The following is a 26,055-nucleotide window of genomic DNA, read 5'->3' as shown; positions in this document are numbered from 1 at the left end:
CACGACTTACTCAGAAGATTCCCCCTTTACTAATTGGTCGAAAAGAGCAGGGTGCTAACCCGCTGCAGTCATGGCAGTGGCGGACACAACCTATCGCACAAGATTATCTTCGTGATATAGGCTTACATAGCCCATTGAAGGTTAAGAAGAAGAAGAAGAAAAAGAAGAATCATTATTGTTCGTAGAGTCAATGTAGTTAAAACTCAGTTGTTCCCATTCAGTTACAACCCAGTCATTTCCCCACCACATAGGATATTGTCCGTTACAATCTCTTCATTTTTTCATCATAAAGGATTTTGTCCGTTACACCCACGTAATTTCCCCACCATATACATGTACTGTCCGTTACAACCCCGTCATTTCGGTGTCATTTCACGAGACCAACACCCATGAGTCATACGGCTCAAGAGTTCGACACTGAAAAAGATCCATGAGTCATAAAGCCCACGAGTCTATACAACCCATGAATTTGACTCTAGGCAAATAAGGCCCATGAGTCCGACACTAGGTAATCAAAGCCCACGAGTTCGACACTGGGCAAACAAGGTCCACGAGTTTGACACTGAGCAAAAATGGCCCACGGGTTCGACACACGGTTCAAACGACCCACGAGATCGACATTACATCACGGAGCTTGATATGTCGGTCTCATGGGCCTCTTTGCTTAGAATCGAACTCATGGACCGTATAAATCTTGGGCTGTATAGTTTGTGGGCTGTATGACTCATGGGTTGTATGATTCGTGGGTGTCGCACTCGTGACGTGCACCCGTCATTTCCCTCATCATTATAGGATATTATCCGTTACATCCACGTAATTTCCCTACCATATTGGATCTTGTCTGTTCATTATTGTTTGTTTAACCTTGCTCAATCGCCCCCGCTCGCTCGCTCTCTCTCTCTCTCTCCCTCTCTCCTAGGCCCAAGACTAGTGTTCAGCACGGCCGCCATTTGATTGTAGTACTATTTATCCACTTAAACATGTTCAGAGGTCATCGCGATGCAGAACTATGAAACAGTATCAATTTCAGTTTAATCATTTCATTAAATCCACTCGGTCAGGGGCGCTTTGCTCACGAGCTTGCCATGCTCAGTACATGTACACCGATCAAACCATGGTTGTCCGTCAATGGTAAAGAAGAACTGGTCAAGAAATGTTTTCCGAAAAATATGTGAAATTTCAAAATGTCATATGTTGCTTATTCCTCATCCGATTTTTTTTTTCAATCATTCTGTAGGGGATATTTTTTTTCTTTCTTTTAAAGTTGATTTACATTTGGGATGGATTTCTTCTCTAAGTATAATATTAAGAACAATATTACTACTGCATCCTCAGAGAAATGCGTTTGTATAGTTTATTTTGGTCGATGAAATCGGAAATGTGCATTCTTTGGCCATTTGTAGCAGCTTTGGGACCGATTTCACACGAGATTCCCAGTGTTTTCAATATCTAAAGAGGTTTTCCGCCAAACTATGCCACTTTACTAGGTATTCATTTTAATTGGGTGGCTTTTAAATAGTACCAGGGCCCCGTTTTATCAATAGCCATAGACTTGCAGTTGAAATCAACTATATAATCAATTTTAACTCTTCATAAAACAGGGCCTGGTATGTTTTTCTCCATGGTATTGTGCGAATGACTCATTTAATAATTCAGTGACCCTGCTGAATGATAATGATGATGATAATAATAATGATAATAACAATATAATAATAATAATAATAACAATAATAATGATGATGATAATAATAATAATAATAATAATAATAATAATGATCATAATAATAATAATAATAATAATAATAATAATAATAATAATAACAATAATAACAAACTAATTAAACGGGATCGAACTCGCAATCATGTCTTTTTCCTGAGCCAGGCAAGACTCCGGTTAATCTTCGTTCTTCCCGATTAACAGGAATATTTATTATAAGAAAATAATGCAGAAAACTCAAACACTGTGTAGGTAGAATGGTCTAATTGCTGTTATACATCGCTCTTCAATGCCTATACTTTGAATAGGACCTACGTTAGTTGTTGCAACGGGGAGCAAGACTTGAATATCATGGAGCTGCTTTGGATATCTTCCTCGTGATAAGTAGCAGACAGATGAGTGCATGCATTTTTATAATGCTTTCTGAGCATTTGCATATTTCAAAATATTCGGGGTTAATGCTTGACCACTGCTTTACTAGCTTACTCTAATTTACATGTGGAAGATTTGCCTTTGCCATAACTGCAAGTGTTCGAGTAAAAAGAGAAAGGACTTATCTGTTTATGCAGTATTCGCTAATTGCCATACAATATAAGCCAATTCACAGTAAATAATGGTCCGCAAAAACCTCTGAATCACAGACTTTTTGAAACACGGACTAATCTTTCGATTAGCAAAGAGGTAGAAAATTTGACAGGTAGAAAGGGTAATAATCTAAGTGCCACTGCATGAATGACGTCTGCTGTTTGATTGAAAAATTATATCCATTTTTGCATTCCGATATGCACCTAGCTCAAACATGTACACCGTTTTTATGAAGACATCAAAATTTTCAAATACGTCAGTTACAAGTCAATTTTGATAGAAAGTTCGCAGTGACCTTTAATCGCACTTAATTGTTCCGATTGTAACAGTGAGCTGGCTCATTACAGAATCTGAATTAACACTAAAGCGATTCACAGTTGCACAGACATGCAGGACACGCACAAAAACATGATGCATAATAATGATTCATGATTTCATGTCTTTTTATTTTGAAGTAAAAATGACAGGTGGTGGAAGGCAGAACAGAAAGAAAGCGGCATGCAGTTTGCAGAGGAAAAAACAAGAAGTTCGCAAAACATGGACATGATAAAAGAAAAAAAAAACATTAAACCCATCCGCACAAACCCATGCTGCATTTTGAAATGGTCAGAGTAGAAAGTTGATACTTTTATATTCTCACCCCCATACTTTTATCAGATTATCGCCTAGTTCTCGGAAACAAGATTAAGCCGTGGTGCGGACGCGACGTGCAAGCAATCAAATGGCAATTCAGACACTAATCGACCTTGACTGGAATAGATTGCAATTGATAGAGCAAATATCATATCATATCATATCGAAATGTTGACACTTCAGCTTTATCCATCCAAGAGGCCAGCGAGCTCATTACCTTGTTGCTGGTAGGAATAGAAGCAGAGGATGAGCCTGGTCTAGCCAAGGAGTATAGTGCGACATTCTCTGTGGACTCATTATCACCGAAGCAGAACATTTAAGAAAGGCATGACGAGCTTGTCCGTAGCAAATGCGCCATTTTGTTAAGTCCTCTCCTTATGACATTTACGATATTATCTCAATATTTTGGGCCTGTAAATTCGCGGAATACCAATGAGTGCATCAAGTGAAAATTTCTTTATGATAAGGGACTATTAGTAAGTGGTGCTTGGTGGGCGCGTATATCTTCCAAATAAAATTCTATGGTACATTGGTGGTCATAGTACAGCTAATGACGAATTGCGTGTGTCAGGGCGCACACATTCCGACATAGTCAATTTGTCTCAATTTAGCTGATGCGTCATTAACAAGATTCCTGATTTAAATCGTTTTGCAGTCGGATTGAAAGGGTTTATGTACCATTCAATTCACTAGCTAACAATTAGCACTGACAGGTGAACAAAATAATTATCATTTATGTATATCCTCTGTGATATTTTCATAAATTGCAGATGCTTCATTTCGGTGCATTATGGTAATTGGATAAACGAGCGGCAAGAAAACAATTCTTTGATGACTTTATCCCTAGTTTAAAAAATTAAACTTCTGGATTTTCATAGGAGATCCCCTTCTTTCTTTAAAAAAAAATAGAAGCACAGTCTATTTGGACATTGATACTGCTTGTTAGAATGAATGACGCAAACCCATGATTTTGCTTTGGCATGCTTTTTTTCCTTTTTTTTTGTTATTGCATGAGGCATACGATGGAAAATTCAAAGTGTCTTTTGTTGCTGTTGTTTTAATACAATAGTTAGCAAAATCAATGACAGAAATGAACAACCTGTAATATCATAAAAAAGAGCAATTAAGTGTTGGATGCAACTTGTCACTTTCATGTCGAATCATTACACGAATCATGACCACAAAGAAGAGATCAGTGAAACAATATTGAGGATTTATCGAGATAACAAAACAACTTATAAGACTTTTCGGTATATTTCAATAACGTGAATTATTATTAGCAGTTGCACCCTGATGTCACACGTGTATACTAATCACTATCTCCTTTCCCAGGCAAATGTGAAAAACTATCTTGTTGCTTTATTTTATTGTATTTTTGTCATGTTTGTTTGTTCCGTATGTAGCACTGTACGGATGGTATGCATTAACTCCTAATCTCAAGACCTACTATGTATACACGTGGAGAATATAATATACATGTTTTATCTCTTTCCAGAATATATAGGATTACATTGGAAAAAAAGATTGTTTCGCTGTAAAATGCAATAGCCGCCCGTCACCACCGTATCCTGATAAAGTTACAGACAACGAAGGCAAAAAAAGGAGCAAAATATAGGCGATATGGTTGGGGACAAAAGTGAACTTTGATGTTTATTATATATACATACATATCACATAATTTATAGCCTGCATTTCAAAGTCACACAATGTTTTGCAAAAATTATTCGAAATGTCTCTGTTTGAAATAGAGATATTGTTACACATTACTGTTTGTTTTTTAATCATACTTTTGTATCCGAAGGCAAAACCCCCTGCACGCTTGACTCTATTGAATTTCAAATTTGGCCTTCTTAATTTTGTGTTTTTGGTGACAAATTTCCTTTCCAAATTGTAATTTTTATATTTTGGTGTTTTTTTTTCTGACTACACGTCTCTTTCTATCTGGAAGAGGGGTAGATAAAAAGTGACAAAGCATAAACCATTAGAAATCAGACAATATAAAACTGTAGCGTTACCAAAATCAGAACATCGACTTTCGACTTGGTGACGGGCCGCAATTACTTTACTGAGAGACGGTAATTGGTAGTTCCTCTTTTATCTACCGGTAGTCCTTTGGCCGCTTACGACAACTCTGAGCCCATGGCGATGTGATATTAAGTATTACTGTTATTACCGACTCCATTACACGCAGACGGCGCAGTGACGAGAATAGACAGGGTTCCCAACTCCCTGAACATACGATAATATAAATTTAGAACAAATTACATTAATAAAAAAACAAAATTGAGCTTAAGTTGATGTGATTCAGTTGATATTAAAAGTGAAAACTAGACAAGTTAGTATCCATTACCTTATGGTGAGATTGGCAGTGATTCCTGGATATCGCTTCAGCTGGTCGGAGAGTTCCTCGAAGCTGACCTGGCCGTCGCCATCGACGTCCGCATCGTCGAAGAGAATCTCTGTGAGCTCGGTCAGCGTCTCGTCGCTGAGAGTGAGGGCGCTTTCCGCCGTGCACGAGTGCAGGACCGTCTTGAGTTCATCGAACTCGATGAATCCACTGCCTGGTTATCGAAAAGAAAAAGAAGGAAAAAAAAGAAACTAAAAACAAACAGTTAAACAAACAAGAATCAGAGCTGGAATAAAGATTGCAGGCTTAGCACTGTTGTACTTGAAATACCACTATATATTCTGAACACGTGGTTTACAAGCGCCAGTTAAAAATAATTGTCATTAAGCACGAGATTATTTGTTTATGACTCAACAGCTTCCCTCGGGTTGGTATTAGGTAAATGGAGGAATTACATACATCCAGTATCTTTTCACATTCATTCATTCATTCATTCATTCACATTCATTCATTCATTCATTCATTCATTCATTCATTCATTCATTCATTCATTCATTCATTCATTCATTAGTTTTATTTTCATGGTTCACAAGCGCCAGTTATAAATTGACAGTAGCCACGAGATTATCAATTCTGGAACTATACATCCATTATATTTTCCAGTATTAACCCTTCCAAGGAGTGTTTTGGAGGATTATTCTAATAAGTACCAAGTACCAAGTACAGTACTGATCGGTTTATATCTATTTCGATATTTTTCCAGATCTATAGACTCAGAGATCATTTCTTGTTCTATACAGTAATAACCATCCTTTGCGTGTTCTCATATTTCCATTGAAGGTTCTACTGAAAGCATCGCATTGGAATGTCTTACAATAGGATTTGTGTGTGTGTGTGTGTGTGTGTGTGTGTGTGTGTGTGTGTGTGTGTGTGTTTGTCTGTGTGCTTGTGTGTGTTCCATCTTAACGTGACAACGTATTGTCCAGTGTCGCGCTAAAAATGATGGGGTGCATTTTTGCGTCTTCTAAAGAGCCTAATCTGTATAAGAGAGACACCTGGCCGCGTTAAGTCGCGTTATCTTTTGCGTATCGTATTATTTAATCCGTTTATAGTTATTGTCATACTGTATTGTCACATGTATTACATGTATTCATCAAGACATCATCGAAGTCTAACATGAGTCAACATCTGTATGAGATGTTCCTAGCCCCCCCCCCCCCCACACACACACACACACATTTCGTTGCAGCTGCAGACATGCGTTGCGTTGTGATAGGTACAGCCAAATGAACAATTAAATAATTTCACGGACGGAGGGACTATATCACGGGGTGTCTCGCAGATCTTCAAAAATACATGTCATTGTGAACCACAGGTTAATTCAAGTTCTGAAACACACGCATGGAAGACATACATTGAACTATCTGCACATCGAGAGTGCCTTCAATGCCTTTTTCTTTTTATTTTGTATAGGTAGATCTAAGACAGTAGCGAAGCATTTCTTTTCCTGATGATCAAATAAAGGGATGGTACGTAGAGGTGAAGATTGGGCTTTTAACTTTTTGCAAGTTATCAAGAAACCACCTGTAAAATAGTACAGAGCATACCATTCTCGGAGGAATTCAAAGTTTGAAAATATTGCTTGGAATGGCTGACACATCCAAAAACAAAGTAAAACAAAGCGATCGTAATAAAAGGTGGTAGGATTGCTCTGTTTTGGGTATCTCAGCCAAATTTCCAAACCCCAAAACGAAATTTCACCAACTAAATGTTGAATTTTCCTTGGAATTAGATGTTCCTTCATATTTCATAAGAGGTTTCTCATTACCTATCCCAAAAATACTAGAAACCTGAGGTTAAGTCTCAACCAGAAATATACGATCCCTTTAAACTGAGATTATTTTAGATTTGTCCAAACAAGATTCTTAATGTGTAAGGGCAGATTTAAACAGTGTTAGATGAGTTGTGCATAATTACACACACACAAATATGCATACAGTCATTAGCAATTTATACAACTACCTCTATTCGCTGACGTGGCATGGTTACGCCATTACGTCATTGTATAACTGAAAATAAGATGCGTCTATCATAACACTTTACACTGTTAAACCCGAGAAGATCCTTGATCCGTTCATTAATGGGTAAATGGATTTGGGAAGGATCGAGAGCGGATTACAGGTTGTATAGTTGGATCCATTTACAAGGCCCCTGGATTCTCACAGCAACTCGACCCTCTAGCACCACACAAGGTCATGTTCAACGTAATGAGGTATACTGCGTGACATTTTCCATTTTTCAATTAAAACAGGAGCTTTAATGGCATAGCCGATTTCATCTCTTGTGTACAGAGAGCGATTTGGGCGCTATTCACGAAGGTTGCAATAATTGATTTATCTCGTTTTGTGCTACGCCTTTCCCCGTCTTTTTTCCTCTGATATAGAACAATGAATGACCGAGATACCATAACATAAGTCATGCCTGTTAGCTGCTCGTGCGAACCCTTCGTATCTGATTGGCTGAGAGTCGGCAATAAGTGACTTATACGTACTTTTATCCTCCACAGCTCAATGTCAGTTCTTACACCACTTTACGTGATATCGTAGAACAGTTCTCCAGGCTGCAATGTGTAAGCCTAAACGGCGCGACGCCACCGAGGAGTCGGTGCAAAATGCCGTAAGTCCAAGCTTCGATAAAGATAATTTGCATAACAGGTTCTATCTACTCTTAACATAACTTGACGCATACATGCACATGTGTGTGTGTGTGTGTGTGTGTGTGTGTGTGTGTGTGTGTGTGTGAGTGGGCGAAAGAAAGGGCGGGATATCCGGTGACGTATCTTCTCCTGCACTTTTTTTTTAGTTCTACGTGTAATAATAGATACAAACAAAACATAGAGAAGAGAATGACAGGTGATTTCATATAAATCCAAACAAAACCGTGACCACATCCTGCTAAGGTTCCATTTATGACATTATTCTTCAGTCCGAGGGGCCACACAAGAAGGGAGACATATTATATTGCATTATAAATTTTCGCCACGATTATTCTCCGCAATCGACGGTACTGCATCAACTATTCGTAACCATCCACCACACTAATGCACATAGTCTCCCATAGACGAAGGATGTCATTGAATAAGTCTGCTCATCCATGTACAGGGCGACGAGAACACTCACCCACATAAATGCCACTAAATGAACTTCGTCACCCACTCACAATATACTTTTTTTAACTCAAGCCATTGGTGGGGAGATCCATGTGCTTCTGAGTCTTCTCGTTATCTATTTAATTTATCTATTTATCTATTTATTCATTTATCTATTTAGTGCTTTGTTTATTTATTCATTTATCTATCTATCTATCTATCTATCTATCTATCTATCTATCTATCTATCTATCTATCTATGTAAGGGGTCATTTATTTATGTATTTATTCATTTATTCATTTATTTATTCACGTATTCATTTATTCAGAGAGATGGCGTGTGATGAACACCCACACCATCCACACCGATTTACTCTCTTGCAATTACAGAATATTTTTATGATAGTTTATAAAAATTTCAAGATCAAATTATTTAGAGGAGACAAAAATCGCATTGGTTCAGAGTAATTGGAAATGAAATAAGATAAGACATTACCCAGTGGTGATGTGAAAAGGTTTTTATGTAAGCATTAAATATCACATTTGGTAGATATTCTCAGTAGGCAAGGGTGAAATGAACAGATGAGAGGAAAGGAAAGAGGAAGTAGATCAATTAAAAGACAGACGGACGAAATATCTAGAACTTGATGGTGAAGAAGAAGATGCGAATGGAGCAGAATTTCTTCACACTTCTCGGCTGGTTTATACCGCTTGAAGCGCATGTATAATTCCTTTCCCCACCTTACCAATAATATATTAGTGTCAGGTGGTTGCAATCAAAAGGGGTATGGAGATCTTGTGGAGCTGTCGGCCAAAGGGGGAATATGTGAGCATAACCACGTGTAATGTCCTGTAAGTGCACGCACCTGCCAGATCTCTGATGTTCCCAATATACCTCCTTGGTATCACCATTAAAAATTGTCACTGCCTTTGAGATCCCTGTTCTCAACCGCCCTGCAGTCACAAGGGTGGTTCAACTTATTGAAAGATGCTGAAAGCAATTTTTTAGTGTCGGCGACCTCATGCTTCACAACCTGAATCAAAACAACTTTAAAAAAAAAAAAATCATTGTTCTTGTCTTTTTTTTTCTTATAGCAGGACACGAATTCTGCTGGGCTAAAAGTTCGCTGCAGAGGTGTTTAATACTAAAAGGATTAAGAATAAGAATAAAAGAACAAACCATAGACGTAGCACAAAATTGAATTTCTGCCTCTCCCCAGATACACCCAAACATGAAAGAAAAAACGAACAAAAAACAACAGCAACAACAACAAAACCATGCATTCGTGTTCGTATGGGTAGAGACACAAGTAGGTATTGATAACGTAAAGAGTGAAATTTTGCCTGGACAAAGATTCTAATCTTTCCAGCGAGGTCGAAGAGGTACTGTAATTGCCAAGTACGGTGTGTTCATGAAAAGAACGCTTCAAATCCAGTTTTATACGATATTTGTAGCTACACAGTACATAACACTTAAAGATTTGTATGCGTCAAGAGTGCGTCAGGAGTATAACCTTTTCACAATAAATGAAAATTGTTTTAATAGTACGGTCATTTTCATTTTTTTTAAGGGGGGGGGGGGGGAATCCTATTCTGTTTGTCGACAATAGTATGACGTCCGAACGTTTTCAAGAGTCGCACTTGTGACCGTAATCTTTTGAACATAATAATTGCTTCTGAAGAAGAGCCTATAGGTTGTTTGGTGAAACACTACGAAAATTGTAGATTACAAAAGCAGCAAGGCGTCCTCCTCGAGTTGACGGGGGTTCTTCTACCGGAGCGAGTGGCTACCGGTCGGCGGCTCAAGTGTGGATGAAGAGGGATTCGGGTAAAGAAGAGTGGTGTGTGGGAGATGCGCTTAAAGGAGCATTCCAGAGGATTTTCTTAATTTCACATCATGGAAATCAACAGCTCCGTGTATATAGATATGTGGAATTTATTATGGTCCTTGAGCAGAGAAATTAATCATCTGAAAACCCAAAACAAATTACACTGAACAAGAATGATGACATAGGAGCCTCACATATTTCAGAGATGTAGCAGTGTAATTCCTTTACAATATCACTCATGCTTAACAATTTCACCTGTGTAGAATTAATGCATGCTTTCTTCTTTTGTTCTGCTTCCTTGAGCCCTACTCATGCATTCTTATAGTGAGGCTGCCATGTCATCATCCTTGTTCATTGCAGTTTGTTATAAATGTTGAAAACATTCCTATTCCTCATCTCAATCACTGTAGATTCTGAAACTCTGTACCCAGCATAACCAATCTATAATTATTCATAATGTAAAAGTCTGAAAATCATTTGGAGGTCTCCTTTAATAGTACGTGTTCTAGCCATACACGAAGCTTGACAACGTATTAAAGGATACGGTATAGGGCTTTTTACACTTGTGTTTCTTAACCCCGGACTTTCTCTGACCCAGGACTATCGTTAGTCCCGTACCAATTTTTTCAGCTTTTTACACTCGCCAATTAGTCCCGTACTATCTCTTGTCCGGGGCTAAGGAGAAAACTGACCTTTTTACACTCGTATTTCTTAGCCCCGGACTTTCCAAACCACATGAATATTCATAATTACGCTGTGTACTGTACACGTACACGCACGCACCGGCAGCACTTGATTACCTCGTTTCTGATTGGTCAGTGAGGGTCGGACTTCGTCTCCGTCGCTTAGCCCAGGATTATTTTTTCGTTCTGTTTACACTCACTTGCTTGGCACCGCAATTGCGGTGCTAGCACCGCAATTACGGTGCTAACCCCTGCTATTTTGCAGGGCCAGATAGTACCGTACTATCGGTGGGGCTAGCCCACTTTGGCAAAAACGAGTGTAAACAGAAAGTGGGCTAAGGATAGTCCCGTACCAACGGTGGGGCTAAGGCCCCCCCCCCCCCCTTAGCCCCACCGTTGGTCCGGGGCTAAGCAAAAATTTACAAGTGTAAAAAGCCCTTATGTGGACCTCTTACTAACTTTCAAGCATCCGTGAAAAGTAGCAGGTTGAAGAGGGGCAGCCTGGCCTTCACAAGACCAAATATTTGCTCTGCGAGGGATTGTTTGCAAAATACAATTTTCAAGGTTGCCTCACATTATCACATCGGGCTTCCATACCAATTTTCTGCTTCGTAGTGTGATCGCCACTGTTATTTTTTTTTAAATGTCCCATAATGGCACAATGACTGATCACCGAAAGGGATAAACGATATAATCATAAAAGTGCCAATCATTAAAACAGAATATCACTGATGAGACTACTGATGAGGATAGGTTGCCATGGAGACCAAAAGATATGCTCTTTATACCCACCAATAACAGTATCCTTATCCTCTGCAAACAGTCATGACAGTAATGTGCAATTTGCGGGACCGCCATAATCTTCCCTCTCGACGGAGATAACAGATGAGTGTTTAGATGAAAAGTGTTATCGTGCCAGACAAAATTTGTTCAGCTCTTGGCAACGTTGATGTTCTCCGCCTTACCAATTTTTTGAGACAGGGCGTGCAAGTGTTGCCCATATACACAGTATCTTTTACAGGAGAACGAAGGATGTCTTGCTAAAGGGACTTTTTTCCTCCCTCTCTATACTGGTCAATGCCTTGTTCCCTGCCTGCCTTTATTTAAGTAAAATGACCAAACAGGTAGAAATTAGATATAATATTTTATGGATAATCATAATGATTTTGGACAGATGCATACATACGAACACACGTATGAAGAAATAGAGGCAGACAGACAAACAGAGAGAGAGAGAGAGAGAGAGAGAGAGAGAAAGATGCGCTGTATAAGTGCAAATTATTATTGTTATTATTATTATTATTATTATTATCAATATTATCATTATTGTTATTATCGTTATTATTATCAATAATATCATTATTATTACTATTATCATTATTATTATTATCAATCATATTATTATTATCATCATCATCATCATCATCATCATTATCATCATTTTTATTATTATTATTATTGTTATCATTATTATTATTATTATAAATATTATTATTATCATAATTACTATTATTATTATCATTATCATTATTATTATCATCAATAATATTTTTATCTTCATCATCATCATTATCATCATCATCATCATCATCATTATCATTTTCATCATCAAAATTTTTATTATTGTTATTATCATTATGATTTTAACATTCCGGATGAATCATTATAATTAGTTGTATTCTGTTCTCTCATTTTTAATAAAGCCATCTCACCAACATCCACATGCTTTTTCTCGCACTTGTAATCCAAGTTTCATTAAATGATATAGAAATCCCATTCTCAATGAAAGCACACACGCACTCACGCTAGCAAGCGCATATACTAAATAAATATCAATATGTTATACGATACGTATGCATCAAGTATCTACCAAAGTGTATCTATAAAGCATTGTAAATCATATCTTTCTATATTTCATTCAATCATTCCGCTCTCATTTTAGTACTTACCGTCCGCATCGTAAACTTGGAAGAGGAAATGAAGTTTATCCTGCGGAGATCCGTACACCAGCAGCCGCAGAGCACCTATCAGCTCCTTGAGGCTGATGCTGCCCGATCTGTCGGTGTCGATCAGCTCGAAGAACCGCTCGGCGAAGAAGGACTGCAGGGAAATACAAACACAGATTTGTACATTACATCGACATGTCTCATGACATGATTGTCAACCATATCATATTGTTTAAATACTCAAAAACCATTCACTCTTACATATACCTCGTCTTGTTGGTGCCACATTGCCAAAATTGATTAGCCCACCTTTATTAACTTCGGAGCGTGATGTTACTGTCTCTCTTTTTTAAATCCCTTTCTTCCCTTTACTTTTTTTTTTCTTCAGACACCGTGGCAGAGTTATTTTGAGTCCCAGTGGACGGAACTTCAGGTGTGCATTCATTGTTTATAGAAAGTTTTCAAGCGGCTATTACTTGAAAAGTACTCCTGAATTAATCAAGATGATTCTGTTCAGTCTGTCATTAGTGAATTGACGTGAAACTGAATTTAGGTCCTGATTTTATTTTTGGATGGGTTTTCGGTTTTTAATTGGTCTGTTTTCAGAAAGAAAAAAAAAGGAAAATGTATATATTTATATAATATATATATATATATTTCTTTTCAAGAAAAAAGTGGTATGTGCCCAATTATACCTTGAGCAAACTATCGTGTCCTCGTTTTGCGGGCACTTTGCGAGAATATAATTATGTGTTTAAAAAAAAATCGGATTTCGTTTTTTGTCAAATGAGTTATAATGCAGAATTGATATATCTCTTTGCAATGTTTGTGTACAATACCTTTTGTCTTTGTAAAATGTTTTGTTTTGCTTTGTTTTGTGAATGTGAATTTGTGGCATTGAACGAAATTCGAATAAAGAATTTTTTAAAAATGCGTCAATTATTTCAAGATAAGACACACTCCCTTCTCCAATGTGTTCTCTTTCACCACTTCAGTGGAAGACTTTGTTCTATGCCACATTGTCATATCTGTTCATATTATTGTCACATATTTAATAAATGAATGAATGAATGTTTGTATGAATGAATGAATGAATGAATGAATGAATGAATGAATGTCTGAATGAATGTCTGAATGAATGAATGAATGATTGAATTACTGTCCATTAAAGCCGGAATCGTACAATCAGTTTTACGCAGTTCGCCAGGGTTATAGTACAGTGCCTCAATGTGTTTGGTCAACGATATTTTGTTGTCTTTAAACAGAAATGTTGTTGTAAAGTTATGTCTACCGGATTCTTAATGCGCACTACAGCGTTTGCCGTTTCTTTCAGCTCTACTCACCTCTTGTTTTGAGCCAACTTAATGTACTTTGAATGTGCGTGACATAAATATTGGTAGACGATAAGTAAATAATATTTTGTGGGTTATGATATACTGTGAAATCAGAAATATTCGCTGCATGAAATCTTCGCAAATTGTCACTGGCATTGAATGCATGTAGTGTAGACAAGAACTGTCGCAAGAATTTAAATTTCTCGAATCTTGGCTCTTTAGTGAAGTTCGTGAAAATTTAATGCATCCGAAAATTTTTGGTTTTACAGTATCCCCCCCCCCCCCCCCTTTAACATGTCTGGCTTATAAGCTAGTTCTGTCGTCATTTCATGAAATCATCCCTGAAGAAACGAAAGAGGAACCTAAAATGATTATATTATTATAATCATAGTATGACTAGAGTTTCTTTGATTCAAACAGAGTAATTTGAAGAAAGAACAGACGAGAGTGAGGGGGAGCTATATACGTCTTTGTCACGCGTTCTTAATTTCTAAACATTCAAAATCAAATCTTTTCAGGAAAAAATAGTGAGTTTAGCTAAGAAATGTGTGATACAGCAACATTAAAGACAGTAATATGAGTGAAATTGCTAGACCATCAAAATTGTACTGCCTAAACACTCAACGTAATCTTTGAAAAAGCTGAATCCGGCTGTCATGATATTTAGAAATCACAATGCAATATTAGGTCTGATGAATTCAACCGAGGAGACTGCAAAATACAAGCCTTGCTATTTAGCATGTCTCCTCCATTTCCAGCAATCTGCTTTTGTGATGCTTAGTATTGTTAATTTCACGTATTTTTCTTTATTACTACATTGTATTGATATTGTGTTATTTTGTGTATGAAAATGTTTTGCATTGTTGGAAATGAAATAAATGAAATGAATGAACTTTTTTTCAATTTGCTAAACAATCGTTTGACGTTCATGCATGAAAAACGTTAGTCAGCACTGCCCCCCCCCTCGTTCTCACTGTTCAATTCGTGAGCAGCTTCTTTTTATTCAAATGAATTTTGGCTAAAGAAAATGCTGTAAATATCCATTCTTGCGGAATATCGGAGAAGTTGGCAGGTTCCACGGATATATCCTTTTTACCCCTGATACAGCTGTTCACGAACAATGTAATAATACAGATATGACAATAAACCATACGACATGATCATTAAAGTGTCAATTCATTAAGGTAAAGTGAAGCAATTTGTGGCAAAAGATACGAGACGAGTAGTCCCAGTCAATAATTGCCTTCGTAAAAGTGGCAATCTACTTATCAACAAGTGGCTATCTATCTTCATATTATAGTCATGTCAACTGATGTCCTGTGATCTTTTGACCCTTGAGAATGGATTGATTGATTGATTGATTGATTGATTGATGATTGACAATTGATGAACAATGACATTGTAATAATTTGTAATGTACACATGGACTGATTAATCCGTTTGAACGCTTCATACCTACGGGATATATACTAACTTAGCAGCACCAGCAACCAATCACGGCTCATGCACGAGAACACTACCATGAATATTTTTGACGAAAATGGTAAGGGTCCAGTGTCCAGACAATCAATTAATCGTTCGTTCAATTAGTAAATAAATTAATTTCTACATCCAACAATCAACAGATTAATGAATTACAGAATAATAAATTCATTAATCAATGGATGTATAAATAAATTGATAAGTACACGTATGTCCATTGATATTCAATTCGATAGCGACCAATTAGAAATGAGAGTCTATAACAAAGGAAGCGCAAGGGGGGGGGGGGGTGAGTTAGCTCAGTCGGTAGCGCGTCTGCCTCACAATCCTATAAGGACCTGGGTTCGAATTTCGAGTCTTATTGAGCAAAGTTGTGTGTAATCATACCATCCCCTCTATAGTAAGAGGCAAAACACTCTGTCCCTCCGATAGGACATAAAATGGAGGACAATTTTGTGTGTGGGAGAGTCACAAGTCATGCACGTAAAAGATCCCGCTTCATTTATTCATCGCAAAGCGCAGGGTGTTTAACCCAGTGAAGTGGTCCCGCCTTACATCCAACTGGACCTCATGGAAGACAAGCTATTGCAGCTGAATATGAGCTATCCAGCCATCTTCTCAGAAGGAATGAAACAAACAAAATAAACAAAACAACGCTTGCAGTCAACATTAATACATCTATAGGTAATACACCTCAGTAGTGCGCCACACTCCGTCTGCTCACATTATTGTAACTCCCACCGCTCTTGTTGCACAGTGTGCAGTCAGCACTGGTGTCGCCACGCTATGGCAGAGTAGCTAATTCTGATCCGATCCTTTGCTCCAATTAAATGAGCGGGGATCATTCTAAGATTGAAAGATTAAGGACACATCAGTCAGGCGATCATGCCATTTTAATGAGTTTTCCATGTTTTTTAATTACTTTTGATCACGTTAGTAATTACTATACAGCAGTAATATTTCAAAATTCATGTGTAATGATTGACCTCACTTTGTTGATCCCGAAACACTGTGGATCGTTTCGATAAAAGCCTTCACACACTGCTGTTATTTTCTAGCATAGAACTATCAGACTATAATAGATATTCCAACTTTCACTCGATTGCCTTTACATTTTACACTAACTACAGACAAACTGTTTGAAACATGTTATATCGTAAGATGATTGAGACTATTGTCTCTCTGAATGGATTTGTTGATTCATCAAACTCGTCATTCGATTTTTTTTTTTCGCCAAATCTCTTCTGGCAGATTATCTCCCGATCTCATGTGGAACGGTGAAAATGTCAATCGTCTGTGGCAATGTTCATGGAGAGAACGTCGTGTTAGTTCATTGATGGAGTTGTTCAGCCCAACTGTCGTTGTGACGACAAGCTTGCGGCTTAGTTGACAGCAGCATCACCAGCACCTTAAAGGGGGGCATTGGCCGTCGTAACCGTTTACCCTGTTACCTGAATTTACTAGCTTTCAGTATTAATTCTGGCCTCACGATATCCCGAAAATATTTCAAGCCATCATGATGCCCCTGCTGCTGGCTTACTGACCTCTTCTTTGAATTTGATGACTATCATCCATAGCAAAGGTATAGAAAGCACTCAAACCTGAATACAACTGAGATTGAGATAGGTTTTGATACAAATTCCAGATGATTCGATTTGAGAAGATTGATAAGGGTTGTGATACTAATTCTACGGTATATTCAGAAGTGTCTCATTTCTTTCTCGAGCCTCCCGCAAAATCCCTGCGAGCAATGGTTATCAAAGATCATTAGCTGAACCTAGTGTTTGAGATGTGGAAAGAGAGAAAAATAATGATTAGAAGTATGTATATTAGTATAATACGTCGGGAAGCGCAAGTGTATACGTGCTGAAAAGTATAATTCATTTCCCTTTATAAAGTGTATACACTACATGCTAGGACTCCAGAGTACTGAAACACGTTGCTTTAAGGGAACCCTATGGATACTGTGTAAGGCCTATGGCGATTTCTCAACCTCTTACATTACGGGTTAGCGATAAACGTTACCTGATGTATAAGCTTTGATTTGAAATACATTTCCTACAGACAGGAAAAAGCAGTGCATTGTGCACATTTTTATGTTGTTGTCTTTTCATCAAAGACTTTATCTACGTCATGATTGCAAGGAGAAAACATATGAGTAGGATCTACTTATCTCTCTTTTTTGTTGTTGCAAATCTGTGCATATTGTATAGACATTGCTGCAACTTTAAACTGACATGATGGCCTGGCTGTGCAGTGTGTGAATCAAAATTGCGACTGTGATAACTACTGGGATGTAATGCCGTAATCCCCAACTCGATGGTTGATAAACATTACGAAAACTCTTGTCTTAACACGGACGTCTATCGGAATAACAACCTATATCGCTTCGGAAAAAAGAGATCCGACAGCTTGAGAAGCTGCACTTAATGCCCGTTTGTATCTCATTGTTTATAAATTTGATAATTGTTCAATGCCGAATATGTAGAAGGCAGTGTCGTCTTCTATGAAAGGTCATCACGCCCCACCTCCTCCTCCCATTCCTCCTCCTCCTCCTCCTCCTCTTCTTCCCGTTCTCCATCTTCCATGCCCTCCTTATTCTTCTTCTTTCGCTTCCCTCCTTGTGTTTCGTCAGTGACTGACGAAACACAAGGAGGGGAGCATAACTTCCATGCTTCGCCCTTCTTCTACTTCTTCTCCTCCTCCTCCTCCTTATTCCTGTTTTCTCCTCTTCCCTTTCTTCTTCATTTTCGTCGTCTTCTTCTTCGTTTTTGTCTTCTTCTTCTTCTTCTTCTTGTTCTCTTTTCCTTCTTCTCCTACTCCTTCTTCTTCCTCTCCTTCTCCTCCTTTTTATGTCCTTCTCTTCCTCCCTTTCTTCTTCTTCTTCTCTTCTTTTTCTTCTACTTCTTCTCCTCCCCTCTCTCCTCCTCCCCTTCTTCTCATTCTTCTTCCTCTCTTATTTTCCACTTTCTTCTTATATTTTCATATCTTAATTCTTCATCTCCTCTATGGCTCCTTCTCCTCTCTACCTACTATTTCTTCGTATTTCGTTGGCAACGGTGATTGGAGTACATTATCTCCCGTTTGGTCTTTCAAAGTTTTCCTTCGATATGCCAAAGACACACACTAACTGAAAACATTGATCATGCTGAGCACGCGTCTCAATTGTTTTACACGTGTTCATGAACATGAACACGTAACTTTATGTTCTCAGAATATTCCATCCATTGTTCAATGCAACATGATATTTCAATCTCCATCTGCTGCGCCTTTTGGTTGAGCAATTACCCACAAGTCCCGCCGAGATTTGTTTGTTTGCTTGCTTCATTTACCGTGTTTACATCAGAGAAGGTGGCTGAGAGCCCATATTCAGCAGCAATAGCTGGTCTTCCATAGACCAGCTATTGTAGCCGGTAGCGGGTCCAGTTGGATGTAAGGCGGGACCACTTCACCGGGTTAAACCATGAAGCTACAATTGTAGCTTCATGGTTAAACCCCGCTCTTCGCGATGAATAAATGAAGCGGGATCTTTCACGTGCATGAGTTGTGACCCTCTCACACACGGGACCTCCATTATATGTCCTATCTAAGATTGACAACGTTCCCGCTAGAGAGAAAAGAAGAAGAAGAGGAAGAAGAAGAAGAAGAAGAAGACATGATCACCAGTGATCAATGTTAGAAGCATTCACCGTCAGGAGGCAATTATGGGATAGTCTTGTAACTACAGTCAAGTGTGTCAGGTGAAGACAGAAGGTCATTACCGGGAAATCTCCTCTTTTCTTCCCGCCAAAACCACTTCCTAGCACACAATCTGGTCCGGCAGACGACCCTCCACTGAAATTGGAAAGAGTCTCGAGTATGTGGCTCCCTTAGCGGAGTAACAGCCGGGTACTACATGGGGGAAAAGGGTGACATTAAGTTCTCGGTTTTAACTCTGCATTTGTCGCAGCGGACCAAAGAGCTAAGAGTATAGGGGGTAATTTCCTCCCGCCAGAAAGGGAACAATATCTGTGCTAAAGGATAGGATGTTTGAGATTCATATTAAAGGTAAATTCACTGGGGGCAAGGCACTCCACATCGAGGGTCAAACCAAAAGGGATTCTGCCCTTTCTACTCCGACAGAGGGATATTTCTCTCCCTCTCTCTCCCTCCATCCCCCTCTCTTCCTGCTTCTTATTCTCTCCTTCTCTGCAGTATTCCTTGTGGGGATGAATGGCGGCCATTACTTTGACATGTAAGACAATGAACGCTATGACCGCTTCGCTTGATATTTAGAGCGGATAGCAGGCTTTGCCTTCGGCCGTTACTGTACCGAAAGTTACACGTTTGGAAAGGAAGTGTAAGAAAGACGGAGAAGGGAAAAAAAGAGAGAACGGAAGATTGTGGAGAGGGGAGGGGGAGAGAGAGAGAGAGAGGGAGAGAAGGGGGAGATGGAGAGGAGAAGAAGAGAGGAATTAATCAAGCTGTAAAATCGCCTGCACGTTCCGGAGCAGCTAGGCGCGACAGATCTACACGACCCAGTTCGCACCTGCCAAACAGGTTAGGCGCGATGAAGGCGGTTTGAAAACCTTCACATCTTCTAGTACATTGTCTCGTTGGCCGGGTATCACTGTGACAATTAAAAGAAGGGAAGGAAGAACGAAAAAAAAAGTACCTTGGCCCGCCGTAATCCCGTGTTGTCATGACATGGTGGACAATTGTTTCCGAAGCCCCACAGTACACACAGAAGTCAAGGCAATCACGCAGGATGAGCTGACGATAAGGAGTGTGAAACCTCCATGTCGCTCATATTGCCTTCACACACACACACACACCCACACACACGCACACACAAAGGCGCCAAAATGTGTGTGGACTGTGGAAGCGAAACGCAAGGAACGCACACTTGCGCGCCGCTTTCATTCCGTTCGAGTTGTTCACATTGCAACATCTAACCATTGAGAAGGCAGCACATGTCCGCCATCGTCAGACATCTTCTTCTCCCCTTCTCCCCTACATCTTTAGTGATGAGGCCGGAATTGCTTTGAGTGCATCTTATGCAAATGTAAACACAGTAGATTGAGTAACATAGCCTTCGTACTGGCTGAATGCCTTATAGCGTGAGTCCATCTTTTTTTTTTCAACATTATCTATTACGTTACGATCCCACAACCCCAAAGCACATCAAAATTGTCAAAGCTCGTCAGACTCCAGGAATCATATCTCATCTCTATAGGAGGCTAAAATCATGTTAGATACCGACCGAGGTCGAACATTCTTTTACCTTTTTGACGTTCAGAGCCCTCTTGAATTCTTCCAGGTCGATTTGGTTGTCGTCGCCGGCGATGACGTTGAATCGCTTCTCCAACTTGGCCAGCCATTTCTCGTCCTTCTCCTGCCTGAAATAACACGGAGTAAAAACGCGGGAGCCATTAAAGGAGAGGTCTTTAGTGATGCTCGGATTGAGCGAGTGCTGTCACTTGAAGTTCTCCGCCGGCAGACAGAGACCGCCATCATAATGTCTGAGGACTGTTTCCACATCTACGTACTTCAAGAAATCGATTAAAATATTATACGGCGCCCTCCATCCCCATGAGCAAGATGAGTTACTCGAAATAAATTCAATAAACATACACATACATATACCACGATGGAATGATTGTTGTTGTTGTTTGCTCGTTTCTCTCTATCTAAGTGATTGAATAAATACGAGGATGGGCGATAAAAACGCTGTACACCCTTGACGGTCACGGTCATCGCGTCAGTTGCCCGAATGTATCCATTTCCGGGTTCTGGGGGAGAGAGAGAGAGAAAAAAAGAAGCACCCACGACAAGCATTGTTGCGTGTACTGCTTGTTTACCTAGCGAGAACAGCGCCAGACGTTTAAACAAACCGGCAACCAAAAATAACCACCGAAACTCCAGAGATGCATTGAGGTTCTGATATCCGTTTGAGCTACATGTGACTACATTGATTGATACTTCATGACTTTTTTTTAATTCACAGAAAATAAATGAAAAAAAAACAAAGAAAAACTGCACATAAATTCCTAGAAAAACACATTCATCTTACACATTTTTCATAAATTTGACTTTAAAAGGCGAAATTTTGGGTTATTTCAAACTAAATTATACTAAATCAAGATTTTTTTCTTTTGCATTACTGAAATCATCGGAAGGGTATGTGATTGTATCTAAATGAGGCATATAATGAATAACAGAAATATGCAAAGACGACTGTGACTACAAATAGGTTCTAATCTGAGTAGGCACCATGAAGAATTTACATTAACAGACATTTTAGGTTGTTTGTTTTGTTTTTTATGACAACGATAACAATCATCAAAGGTCAATACCTCCTGCAATAAAACATTGTAGTTACAGCATCTGTACATTGAGAGAGTATACTATATCTGCCAAGGCACGGTACAGTATACATGGTATATATTCCGCTGAAGATCGAAAACACGCGTTTGCTCCTGGTAGAACAAGAGAAAACGTAACGCATCTTTGATTAAAAACAAATACAAAATTAGATGAAATATTCAGATAAAAAAGTGCGCAGTCGATAAGCTATATATTAACTAGTTGGGAAACAACCTGGACCTACATATCTAATATGTATATCTATGCTGTTATCCGTCACACCAAATCTTTCTGATTATACGTAAACCATGTAAGTGTGTCGTTTGTTTGCCAATGCTATGTATGCCAAGGTTCGTTTTTATATGGAACGAGGGCGGTAGAGTTAGCGGGAAAAGGTCAGCAATAGAAAGGTCACTTTCTCTATAGATTGGCAAATTAGCACGCCCAACACATATTACTCTAAATCAGCATACCATTACGCGTAAAACAGTAACTATGATCATGATCAGATATGGTTCTCTCAAATCTATGTGATATAGCTTTGTATGATATATAAACATATATCAGCAGGTGAGAAGGCACAAGCCTATATGACCAATGAACCAAAATTTATGATGGCTGCATTTGACCTCATGTGCACTCGAACACGCAAGGTATGTTATGACAATTTCCCTCAAAGAAACGAGACAGCAACGGCAACTGAGAACAAAAAGCAGGCCACAGATACTGTGAAAACAAGAAAAAAAAATGAAATGAAAATAAACCAGAAGAAAATAAAATTCATGAAAAGATTAATGTTCATGCATATTCAAAACGATTGCATTATAATCTATAGCTAATTGATGCTGTTGAAATCGTTGTTGTTGTTGGTGTTGTTGTTGTCGTTGTTTTTAACTCAATCTATCTCACAGTAGGGCTGATAGGGTGCATCAGTCACTTATTTTGAAACGGAATTTTGGCCATACCTCTTAGCCCCCTTCACCCATACCTGCACATTTTGGCTCGCTCTTTTTTTTTCACGAAATGGACAATTTCCTTGCGAAATGAAACCATCAATGTAATGGCTTGCGTCCAATTCCCTTTGCCATTACTGAAATGAATGAATCCTGTACAAAAATATCTTGCATTGTGCCGGCGAACAAGAAGCGAGGTACAGTTTAATTTCGTCAAAGATAATTCCATGGCACACCACCGAAATTGTCATTAGAATTGACCGACCTCGTTTGTACTGGAACGGAATTGGAGGCCTCAAAACAGCGGCCTTCCTTTCTTTCTAAATCTGTAATTCTATTTCCCAGGTTAAAATTGGCTCCTTGTTGTCAACATATCGGCAGAAAGGTGTATGTTTCTATAAATGAAGCTATTAGGACTGAAGTGACCCAAACTAAATGTGATATGAAATAAATTTGTACTGGTATATAGCTCCATCGAGTTTCCATAAATAGCATTGGGAGAAGCATATATTGAAGGATTTTGTAGCGAATACGTTGTAGTGTTTAGTGTATTGTCATATACGTCAACACAGGAGATACGTCACAGTATTCTTTATGATATATATATATATATATACAAACTTGTATATATGTTTATATATATATAAACATATACATATAGGCCTATACTATATATATATATATATATATATATATATATATATATATAGAGAGAGAGAGAGAGAGAGAGAGAGAGAGAGAGAGAGGGGAGGGAGGGGGGGGGGATGGCGATTGCATGGGTGGCAAAGATTAAATGTTACCCATCACTACGAAAGATAAAATCGCCGAGCGTAGATACCCTGACTTTGATATTGATAACTTCTCTAGACTCTGAGCTTTCCTGCGACGTTATTATATTTCAGCTCGTCTCACCTTACTTCCAACAACCTAAATATAGAAATGGTAAGACAGTACGTTGGCTAGCAGATCATCAATGTTCTGAGAGATCTGCGTTGAAGTTTGAGGCAGAGATGCGCGCGTGAAACGATCCGATCTACACACAATAAGTCGATTCAAACACCAACATTGACCAAGTCAACATGTTTATATTGACCGAAAAGTTATAATTTCTAAAGTATTCTAAGAGTCTGAAATTCGGCGGTTGTAAATTCAGAATTCAAAATTTTGGTTAAGACAGTATTGGTCTGCTTAATTGGTCAAGGTACACGACCCAGGCCTCTTGAGCAGGTTTTTATCGCTAAACATTAATCTGCAGTCAAAAGAAAGACTATTTTCATGCTCATAAATTCTTGAAGAATTGTTTTGATCATATTTGAAGCGACTTGAATTGATTTGAACCTGTGAGAGACTACGTGTCATCTACTTAATGATATCCTCTCCAATCATTTCACCCTTCAATAAGTTTTAATACTCAGTTAAAAAAAAAATCCATTGACAGAGCAAAGAATCTTGGAAGCATGTGTGTGTGTGTGGGGGGGGGGGAACAGTAATGTACTTTATGTTAACGTGGATTGATAAGGATTGCTGTGTTGCTTATGTTGCACTAAAGAAGATCATTAATATTAGACATTACTTTCGACAGAATGACTAAAGGACTGAAATGAATAGTCTTGTATATCATATTGAAATGTTGATTACAATTGATTGTCATACTTTGTAATGTATACATGCTTATGATTGAATTTTTGATTTACTTTGTGTTATGTTTTGTTGAAAGAAAAATGAGAATGAAATAAATGAAATGAAATGAAAAGTGGAGAGTATATATTTCATCAATAAGTAAAATTGTATCCAACGATTCCAAAGTTCGGCTTCCCTTTTTGAGAACCGTCCTCGCTCAGGTATATCCATGCTTTCACGTTTTCAGATTTCTTTTTATAGAAAAAAAAAAAAACCCTGAAAAACTTTTGCAAATTTATTGGTTCTGGGACCATTTAGTAGATAAATCAAAAGACACAATGCAAATGTGAACCTATTTTGTGTTGTCCGCAATTCTTACGGTCCATAGAAGCTTAAGTGGTATTCGATACTTGGATGTGGTTGTATCATAGTTATTATCGTTACTTCATCTGTTCATTGTGATAATAACAAGGATTAAAATCACTTTGACAGTTTTAAACACTCTTACAACATGAGTACGACACAAGTTCCCCATTTGATTTTATTACTTATAACTCAAACAAGCGTGACTTTACGTATTTTTTTTAAATTTTCCACGAATTGCCGTTTTCATTTTAAATCTGATCCCATGTCTTGGATTTGATGAGTAATAATTGCAGTTGTATTTTCTTAATTACGAAATTGTTTTACTACACCTTTCATGACATTAATTCTCCGTAGATTCACGAAACACACCTTCTAAAGGCAGACTAAATTCAAGCCAACTCATTTTGTAATCAAATTTCTATGTATAACATGAATTAAAGATATAGATACATAAATGTAAATCTAACCAGAAAGAACTAATCTTACTTATAAAGGAAACTGAAATCGAATGCTTGTGTGTGTGTGTTTTTGTTTTTACTTTGTTTAAGTTTAAACGTTGTCTTTCATTTTCGCTGTCTGCTCAGGAAATCTGAGTAGGATTTGTCATGATAGATTAGCCGTTAAAGGTCTTGTTTACCTTTGGGAACAGTGATTTTAAAAAGTTTCAAGATATGATATTTAATGCATATGTGTAGGTTTGTTGTACCAAAAATATCCTATCATATAAAATGTGCGCGATAAAGCCTAAAATATAAGGAGATATCTGTATTTTTCTCAATAAACCGTAACTGTAGACGGTTTAGTCTGGAAATATTTTTCTTTAACATCGATTATACTGGTTTAGATTTTTACATTGGTTGTTTCTGTCCTTAACTCACACTTTAGAACTATTTTGAAGCACTAATGCTGGGTTTTTGTTTCATCTGCAAATGGTAGATTATGCCTTTAAGGATTCTTCACTCGAGCCAACATATTCAAATTTTTTTCAACCTAATTAACTCCAGGACACAACCATTGTAACATTCCGAAATTGATTTCAAAAAAATCCTCACTTTGGTCTGTTTTAA

General features: G+C 38.2%; 1 protein-coding gene across 1 annotated transcript in view; it reads right to left on the bottom strand.

The window, feature by feature from the left end:
- LOC139744281 (NADPH oxidase 5-like) overlaps positions 1 to 26,055 on the bottom strand; it is a 59,177-nt gene that overhangs the window by 21,581 nt on the left and 11,541 nt on the right. Inside the window, exons 3-5 of the mRNA XM_071654727.1 lie at positions 20,968 to 21,082; positions 12,892 to 13,042; positions 5,286 to 5,496 (exon numbers count right to left, since the gene is read on the bottom strand). Of these exons, the coding sequence (XP_071510828.1) occupies positions 5,286 to 5,496; positions 12,892 to 13,042; positions 20,968 to 21,082 (477 nt within the window). The remainder of the gene's footprint in view (positions 1 to 5,285; positions 5,497 to 12,891; positions 13,043 to 20,967; positions 21,083 to 26,055) is intronic.

Source organism: Diadema antillarum, unplaced genomic scaffold (genome assembly GCF_040938485.1).
Source record: "Diadema antillarum isolate AM-2024a unplaced genomic scaffold, OU_Dant_1.0 seq00001153_RagTag, whole genome shotgun sequence".
NCBI lineage: Eukaryota > Metazoa > Echinodermata > Echinoidea > Diadematoida > Diadematidae > Diadema > Diadema antillarum.
The sequence above is the reverse complement of the archived record's forward strand: the minus strand, read 5'-3'. Positions and strand labels throughout refer to the sequence as shown.